This window comes from Camellia sinensis, chromosome 2 (genome assembly GCF_055761805.1).
Source record: "Camellia sinensis isolate YWXY chromosome 2, ASM5576180v1, whole genome shotgun sequence".
Lineage (NCBI taxonomy): Eukaryota > Viridiplantae > Streptophyta > Magnoliopsida > Ericales > Theaceae > Camellia > Camellia sinensis.
In genome coordinates, this window is record NC_138962.1 from 35,651,692 (window position 1) to 35,661,382 (window position 9,691).

Sequence of the window (9,691 nt, forward strand, 5' to 3'; positions counted from 1 at the left end):
GTGTTCGGAAAGAATTTCACAAAATACATTTTGATGACCATTGCAATTCATGACCAACAAGGTGTTATTAACTTATGTGTACAATATCACTTTTGTATTTGCATTTGAATGAAAAATTTAGATTCTGTTTGGTAGAGTTTTTAAAGTTTAATTTTACTCCTTAATTTGAGTGTGTTGTTTGATTATAGTTTTAGAAAACAACAATGATAGAGACCATTAATTTTGGAACTCTAAAAAGACCACTAATGACATGGCACTCAATAAAAAAAGAAAAAAAATACAACACTAAGGTCAAAACATCAAATCATTCATGGTAGAAATTACTGCCACATCATTAGTGGTAGCACTAATTAGTGCTCCCACTCATTTTCCTTTAGAAAATTAATTCCACACCCACTTTTCGAAACACTCACTTTTCAACATTATATGTCACATCACTCAATTCAAACCCTTTTTAAAACTCACAACCAAACAAATTTTCTACACTCAAATCATAATTTCAAAACTCACAAATTCCAAATGCAACTCTATTCTCAAATCATAATTCTAAAATTCTACCAAACGCGACCTTAAAACCACTAATTGTTTTGAAGTACCTATCCTCTTATAGGTGCTTGTACACACCCACAGAGACACAGGCATGTTTCGCAGAGTAAGGTACAACACAAGTGAATTCAACAAATGACAGAGCTTAGCTTACAGTTAAATTTAACTTTGTCCTGATTTACAACAAAATTAAGACAAAGTTGAAAGTCAAATTACAAATCAACTCTTATCAGGTCAAGTCCCAAAACTTAGATAATGTTCAACAAACCCCAGATACAATAAAGAAAAATCTCAATAAGGTCATCAATATGTTTGCTCATCATCACTCTATATGACTGGTTGCAACTATAACTCTTCGACAGTAGGGGCAATCCCCACAAGTCCGAACCCAAGGATCCAAGCAGCCCAAGTGGAATCTATGTGTACACGGCAAACATATTAGCTCGTCTCCCTCCATGAAACTCTCCAGACAAATACTACATTCCTGTGATGCCCTCGACATTTCACCTTCGCTGCTATATTTGGCTTTGCTGAAAACCTCCAGCTGCAAACGGTGCAGAGCCTCTTGAGTGAGTCCGGGTGGTCTCTTGCTTGTTTCTCGTGGCACTAACAGCTGGTCTGTTTGAGATATTGAGTTGGTGAATCCAGCTAACCACTCCCTCGAAATTTCAGTCTCCCAATCCCCTGCATCAATGAGCCTAAAGTGGTCTCCAAATGTAAGGACATTGCGATTCCTGCCTGATGAAGCTCTGTTGCTTCGCCTACAATAAGAAGAACAAAATAAATACACGGGATGGATTTGTGGAGGCATATATGTTTGGATGATGGATGTGCTTTATTTTTCTAATTTCTTACCCACTTCCCTTGTTTTAGTTATTTGTAGCTTGTTTGCCTATGGGCGTATTTGTTTCGCCTAGCCTCTTGAATTGTGAGAGATTTATCTTATACGGTTAGGTTTACTATTTTCAAGGAATTACTGACTGATGAAATTTGCCTACAGCTTGAGTACTGCATTAGGCTTGCGTAGAAAGAGTAGCCCATGGGCAGTATCAGAAACAAAAACATTCAATCAGGTCACATAAGGTAAGCTCCAAAAACTACTGTTACTACAAATAATCCACTACTTCATGTCTGCATCACCACCACAATTTCAAAACACATCACCAAAATCTAAGATTGTGAGCACAGTAAAAGCTGAACCAATTGTTCATTGAAGTTCTTAGGGTCACATCCAATGTCATGACATTGTTCATCCACATTTTATAATTAGGCATTTGACTATGAATGATTATGCCAGAAAACCCAAATATGAGTGGAGAAACAAGATTAACAAATTTCAAATTTGCATACCAACCTGTTTTCGGATAGAGATACACCTCTCAATCTTTCAAGAAGCCTTTCCCTTGCAAGTAGTACAGCTCCAGGTAGCCTTTCATTCCCACTGAATCTCCGGGTATGGTGTATACCACCTAGATTTTCCAAATTGATAGTGTTTCCAGAAGAAGATTGATTGCTGCCTTCATCATGTTGAACTGTATCATGCTCCTGAGCATGCCAAAATGTGAAAAAAGAAGAGCACAGAGATAGATGGCTAGTTCCCTCCAAACAACTCACAGTCAATGATTGATAGCTTTATTTATTTGCAGAGAAATTGTCAAAATGAGGTATCAACAGAAACTACATAAATATTATTATCAAAAGTGAAACAAATTAAAGAACAGTAGGACACCACAAGTATATGCATTCTAAGAGTTAGAGCCTGAGGTAATTTCCTGAAGAAATTTCCCATCCCTTAAAATAGAATCTAACAGTGTGATAGAAATAACAAACACCCAGAGCATCAATAATATGAAGGGGGAAAAAAAAAGAAGAAGAAAGAAAAAAACAAGGGTCAAGTGAACAAACAATTGAGCTGATGATGCAGTTGCAATAAAATTCTAGCATTCTATCTGACTCCAAACTCGGGAAGAAAGGAATATGAATATATGGAGCCTCTAGCAAAGATCATATGAACTTCATATCCTAATTCAAATATTTTTCTCTTTCCGAAAGATCTTGTGAAGCTTTTACTACTCAAAAGACTGGTAATAATTAAATGGTTTAAATCACCAAATTAGGCCAACTTCCAGCACATTTGATTTATTACACAGGAATCATCTTATGTTTCCAAGCTGGGCCTGGTCTAATTCCTATGTTTCTGATATATGCCAAATTTTAAGGATATGTTACCCCACAAAAAAAATAAAAAAAATAAAAAAATAAAGGATAAGATTACAATCTAATTGGAGAAACTTAAGCTCAAGTCAAAACGCACTATCAAAATCGTGCAGAGTCCAATCACTCTTCCTCCCCCAGGGCCTGTCTCAAGCTCTGTTACTGGTTTTGGTACAAAATACACATTCAGCCAAGAAATATCTAGAGCGCATTAAAATATTGAAGCATTCTTTGGCTTGAACTCAATCCTACCAGGAGAGGAATACTAGGAATTGGGGAAAGCTGTACTTAATAACAGTTGAGGCTTCCTGGGTGGTAAGATTGAACTACCTGCAACAAGAAGTTTGCCCAAGTTCATAGTCTTCTCAAGAGAGAAATCTACAAAGCTTCAAGTTTCAAAGCTTTCATTGTAGTTATTTATTTATTCATTAATTTTCTTTTCATGTAATGTTGGTAAGATTTGAACAAAATTCAATGGGATATTTTGCATATAATGGCTCACACTGCAAGCCAACTCACAATTAAGAGCTTTTCCTAAAATGAGCCAAGACATGAAATAAGCAATTAATGGACACAGATTTTAATTGGACTTCTTGTGTTACAAGAGGACTTTATAGATTGTTGTCCCAATCATTTTGTATTCATTTGCAGCTGGATGTAAGGGATGTCATGTAACACGATCATCAAGGGCAAGACTTCAGAATTGCAAAATGGGCTCAAAGCATGTTCTCAATTTGCTATGCCACAGAGTGCATCCAAAAAGGGCAAGCACAAATAAACATGTGTTCCTTCCATAAAAATTCCTAGCAGAATCTATCTTTTAGCTTGTTTCCTAGATCCTAAGTTGGCTTGTAAACAGAACACAATATAATGCTGTGAGATCAATCGAAGGTCTCAACTTTATATGTTTGACAATCTGTTGACAATCCCTAATCACCTAGAGCTATAAGCAACGCAGTCGAGTGGACCACCTCATCATCCATTGCTGCTCAGGCCATTCTTCATGGGATTTTTGTTTGTCTTGCCATGTTTGGGAAGATTAGATTTTAGCCAAAAAAAACCATTAAAAAAGCAAGTCATATATTAAAAAAAAAAAGGTCAAAGGTTCCTTCTTTTCTCAAATTTTTTGCACTTTTTTTCCTAAAAATCCAAGAAGCTATTCCGAAACACTTTCTATGCATTCACTTCATATTTTGGGCAAAAAATCACTTCCCAAACGAACCTAAAATGATCCTATTGGCCATAAAAGTGGGGTATATTTTGTCGGCAATAAAACTGACATAATTTAATCTTCAACTTGAGTGCATGGTTCTAAATAATAATGATATCAGGACATGTATTTGTATATGTAATATGATCATATATGGACCGATATTGAACAGTATTAGCTGATGTATTACAAGTCCAAACTATATGTTAATTAACTCATGTAATATGCATTCACTTTCCACTAAAATAGAAAAACAACCCCTGGAATCAGATTTCTAAAATTATAATAAACTAGCCCATTTAATTATTATATACAGAAAATAACCAACAAAATGTAGTAATAAAAATTGTACTACTATATGAATCTGAAATTACATAGTTAATATCTTAATCAATGTGTGGCAGAGAGTAGTTAGAAGGTTGGTTGTGGCGTACCGAATTAGGAGGGCGATTAGAGTGATGCCTGATTAAAGGGGGTCGGCGGAGAGGATCACTACCTTCCAAATCATGACGATCACGACGAGTAGTATTGTTGTGGATTTGGTAGTGATGGTGGTGGTCATGGCCTCGATTTCTATGGCTCTGCTGCTGGTGGAAGCTCCGATCGAGCCCTAGGTCGAGACTGTTGCGGCCGAGTCGCGACCTCCTGTTCTGAAACAGCTCCGAAGCACTCGTCATTCAACACCGCACTACACGTTTTTCCTTTCTGCGATTCGATTCGAAGAGAGCACAAAATAAGAAGCCAATTTGATACACAAAAAATGGAAAATGCAGAGAATCAGTAGACCGACCTTATCAGAAAACCGGACTTTTGTGTGTGTGTGTGTGTGTGTGTGTGTGTGTGGGTGGGGGGGGGGGGGGGGGGGGGGGGGGGGGGGGGGGGGGGGCTTCAATATATAATTTTTTTTTAAATTCAAAATTTTATTTAGTTCATATTTTTTAAAAGAAAATTTTAAAATTATTTTCTCTTTTCTACACATTAATTAATAATTTTTTCTCTCTTTTCAATCATTTTTCTCTCACATAAATCTCTTCAACTATGATGTTTTGAGAAGTTAGTAAAAAATTAATTTTTTTGACTTTTTTAACTTATTTTGTCTTTTTGTGGGTGAGTTATGTGAGAGGTGATGTGATCCAAAAGGACTTGGGGTCACTGCTGTGGCAAACGCACAGCATTGACTGTTGTGCTTCATTTTGTGATGCATTATGGATTTATTTTTATGATCTGAACCGTTCATTTTGTAGGATTTGTTGAGTACTTCAAGCCTACCAAAAATCATATTAATCGGATATCAACAACTATATGATCGAATTGCATATTTTTATACTATTTTTCAAAAGAAAAACTTCTTGTTTGTTTTTTTGGTTATCAATCATATAGTTATTGGTATCCGATTAATATGATTTTTGGTAAGCTTGAAGTACTCAACAAACCCAATGAACGATTCATATCATAAAAATAATCCCATAATGCATCACAAAATGAAGCACAACAGTCACTGTTGTATCTTTGCCACAGCAGTGACCCCAATTCCGATCCAAAACTAGTAAAAAACTAAAAACTGATTTTTTACTAATTTCTCAAAAGAGCACTATAACAAAATATCAAATTATATCAAATTTTTAAATTTCAAAACTATTTTTAAAATATACAATTAAATAAATTTCTAAACTCCCTTTTTAAATTTTCTTTTAAAATCTATTTCAAAACACAAATCAAACCGACTCGAAAGTTTTTAGAGATATAGAGAATGCAGAATCCTTCCAAGAGAGAGAGAGAGAGAGAGAGGTGAAATTTGAAATTGAGAGACTGTTCTTTTTATTATTCAAAAAAATAAATAGGTTGATAGGTTAGTCTAATGTATTGTCCTTAACACTTATAATATATCTGTAAAAAATATTTATTCATTTATGTTAGAGCATCTCTAATTCTGAATTAAAATTTTTATTAAATCTGAGTAAAAAAATGACTTTTTCTTTAATCTGATACCGAGTGCTCTAACGGTTGATTTTCATCAAATCTGTGCCGGAATAACCGGTTGATCGATCGACCGGTCAACCGTGTGGTCGACCGATTAAGCTAATTTTTTTTTTTTTGAATTTTTTTTTTTGAACTGTTTGAACCTTTTAGTGGTCGACCGGTTGGTCGACCGGCCGGTCAACCGACTGGTCGACTGGTAAGGCAAAAAACATTTTTTTTTTTCAACTGTTTAAACTTTTTTTGGAACCTTTTGGTGGTCGATCGGTTGGTCTCCCCCAACTGTCATGCACAGTATTTTGGTAAAATGCGGAGCCTGTCTTTCTTTTAGTGAAACGTTTGGTGAATTCTCGATTTGATATCAATTTGGTAAAATCGTTAGAGCTCCAAACATTACTTTTTTCACCAAATTTCAAATTTGATACTAAGTTTGGTGAAAGATTAGAGATGCTCCTAGGGATCAAAATTTAAGTCCACACGGACTCCAAACACTTAAAAATATATTTAATCCTAATAAAAAATTATAGAAATTCAAACGTACTCCAAACACTAAATAATATATTTAATCCTAATAAAAAATTATAAAAATGCAAACGCACTCTAAACATTAAAAAATATATTTAATCTAATAAAAAATTATAAAAATTCAAAAAACACGGTTGGTAAATTGGAACTGCTCAGTTTTGAAGAGGAGGAGAGATAGGGAGAATGAAGCAATGACGAAAGAGGTAAAATAAAAAAAAAAACATGTCGATTCTTCGTCATCCCAAGTTTTCAACTTTTACGACCGCTTGTGGTCTTCGCATACGCCTTGCAGTGCGTGTTGCAAAATTGTGTTTTGCAAAATTGTGTTTTGTTTTGAGTTTCTAACCACATCTTCAACGTTTATTTATTTTTCATTTTTTTTATTAAATTTAAATAAAAATTTTATTTGATATTGAACATTTCCACAAATTTTTTTTTTTTTTTTTCATTAAATCGCCGATCAATTGGAAGGATGACCAAGAGGATCTCTGGCCGGTCGACCAATTAGTGTAAATTTATTAGAACTTTAAAGTAAGAAAGAGATTGTTTAGGAGTACAATCGACTGGTCGTCCAGTGTATGGTACTAAAGACTATTTACAATAATTTGATAAAAGATTTCAGACATTCTTAATTTGATGAAAAGTTCAAAAAATTCTCAATTTGATATTGATTTGATGTTAATGTTGAAGCGCCAAAATTGAACTTCTTTCATCAAATTTAAATTTAATGAAAAAAAAGAATAAACGTTGGAGACGTAGTAAATTGAGTTTTTAACGACAATGCTACGTAGCTCAAATTTTGTGGCTCAAAAGTGGTTCAAATGGCCAAAACGACGTCGTTTTGAGTACAAAACAACATAATCTAATATTTTATATTTTGAGCCACAAAATTTGAGCTACGAGACATTTTTCAGTTTTTAATTTGTATTTTTTTAATTATTAATTAATATTTTATATTTTAACTTTACTTAATCTAAATATATTTTTTAAAAATAAATTTTTATACTTTTTTTTAAAATATAAAATATAAAAAATATTTAATATTTTTTTGTATTTATTAGGTGTATCTAAAACAAATAATTAAATATGAAAAAAAATTACTGGAAAAAAAAAATGAATTGAAAACTTAAAAATTATTTTTAGAAATTCCAAATCAAATAAGGTTTAACTACGCAAAAGCTTCTTTAGTTATTGATAAATATTAATATATCTGTGAACTGGTATATATTAATTCTCAACTACAAATCATATAAATAGAGAAATTGTGCATATTGATTTTCATTAGCAGTTGAGAAAGTTTTGTTGTAATTAATACACTCTAAAATTTGTACTCTTTGCAAAAAAGGGCCCACAAAAAAAAAAAAAAAAAAAAAAAAAAAAAAACATTGTATGCACATTATATTGATCAAAACTGATCATTATATCAAAGCATCCAAACCTTTCTAATATTAAGTTTGTTATTGCAATGAAGTAGCTATGCAAGGAGCTGAGATCACAATTATATTTCATTCTCATCAAATGATAATCAAAGCAACGCATTATTTCTGTTTCAGTCACAGACTTGGATGAAAATAGCATTCATCATGGTCAGGTTTGTCAACTCCATCAACGTTCCTCAGCCAATAGGTCTGATCAAAAGAGGCTGCACTCTCTGAAACACCGTCCATTACATGATCATGACCCTCCGGAAAGTATATTCCGGTGCGAGGATGTGGCATCCAACATGATGGATTAGCCTTCTTGTAACCCTTGATCGATCCTTGATGTTTCTCTGCCACTTGATCTGTCTTGGAAAGCTCGCTCGTGTGTCGTCCAGCTGGCTTCTGTGCCCTACATGAACCAAAAGTCACCCCAACGTAGGATTAGGGGGAGCAATTCAATAGAGACAGCATTATTAACTAGTGAGAAATCTCATATTATGTAATTAAAAATATATAGTAAAATTAGTAAGAGATAAGAGATGTCCACATATATTATTGTCATATTATCTCCATATGCATGTAAATATGCATAGAACAACGTAAAAACATTAATAATTTTAAGCCGGAAATTGAGTATGATTTGGCTTGAGCACAATAACGTGAGTTAAATGAGTTAATATATCATATGGCGATATTAACAACACGTAAACCCACTAATCATTACATTAGGATTGGACTAATTTTTTTATCCACTTAATTTTATTTGCAAAATTGTATTAACTATAGAAAGATATTACCGTTACACAAAACGATGGTTCAAATTAAAATTATAAGTAAGAAAATCATGTGTTTAATTTAGATTTGGCAGGAGATTATAGCACTGACCAATAAAAGTTAGCTATAAGCTAACATCAATACCAAATATGAGACACCACATACCATAATAGAAATGAACCAACTCAACTAAATTTAAAAAATAAAAACTCCAAAAAGAGCAAAGTGAATAACCAAGAAACTTGTCCAATCTTGATATAGTTGAGATAAAATCATAGAAACAAATATTCAATGTTACGATAATATTATTTTATGTGATGTTAATCGACATTAAGTGAATAATCATAACAATAAAATCACCTAAGCAATATCATGGGTGTTTTGGTGACCCCAGTTCTAACCATGGCTACCTCTCCAACTGAAGACTCTCTAAGGATTGCAAAATCGATCTGGGATTGATAGATTTATTAATGCTTTCATTATAATTAACACACACACATATATATATTCAGAAAAGAATAAATTCTCTTGTTCATGTGGTGAAGGTAGCATTTTTTTTTTTCAAAAGCTAAAGTCATATTTCGAAGACTTTAGAACTTTTTTCCATTTCAGTGTTAAGAGAGGTTCCATCTGTGGCTCTCATAGATGCCCACCCTTTTTAAGGACTGGTCGTGATTTTAGTGTTTATATTAGATAAATTGAAACCCTGAATTCATGTATGAAATTTTGAAGAGTCATTTCGTTAGGATCAAAGTATCTTTAATGGATGAATGAATTTAATATCGGCGAATCTTGATTTTTTCAAAGATCTCAATATCAAGAATCAAGTGTTCATTTGTGACCATATCAGAAAAGAAATTTAGCATGCAGAATTCAGAGGTTTTTCATTTTATTTTATTTTTTTGATTAGCAAAATCAATTTTAGTGTAAGTTTAAAAAAAAAATACAAATCAATAGTAAACTTTGGAAACATTAATAATTAGAATCTTAAATTTTTTTATGAATGTATAATAATTTTTTTTAA

The 9,691-nt window shown here is 33.0% G+C and overlaps 1 protein-coding gene across 1 annotated transcript; it reads right to left on the reverse strand.

Annotated features, from left to right (window-relative positions):
- Nucleotides 1–673: 673 nt before the first annotated feature.
- On the reverse strand, nt 674–5,112 carry LOC114316051 (putative E3 ubiquitin-protein ligase RHY1A). Its single transcript, XM_082914086.1, has 4 exons — nt 4,761–5,112; nt 4,405–4,675; nt 1,901–2,091; nt 674–1,307 (listed from the first exon to the last, which is right to left on the reverse strand). Exons 2-4 carry the CDS (start codon nt 4,645–4,647, stop codon nt 869–871), a joined length of 873 nt encoding a protein of 290 aa, XP_082770212.1. The 5' UTR covers nt 4,648–4,675; nt 4,761–5,112; the 3' UTR covers nt 674–868.
- Between the last annotated feature and the right edge of the window lie 4,579 nt (nt 5,113–9,691).

Bases quoted from the DNA above. Each gene is read 5' to 3' on its own strand.
- LOC114316051 (XM_082914086.1), bottom strand. From the start codon at position 4,647: ATGACGAGTGCTTCGGAGCTGTTTCAGAACAGGAGGTCGCGACTCGGC. The intron at 2,092-4,404 runs GTACGCCACAAC...TGGCATGCTCAG, and splicing joins CTAATCGCCCTCCTAATTCG to GAGCATGATACAGTTCAACA. The intron at 1,308-1,900 runs GTTGGTATGCAA...TTCTTATTGTAG, and splicing joins GTATCTCTATCCGAAAACAG to GCGAAGCAACAGAGCTTCAT.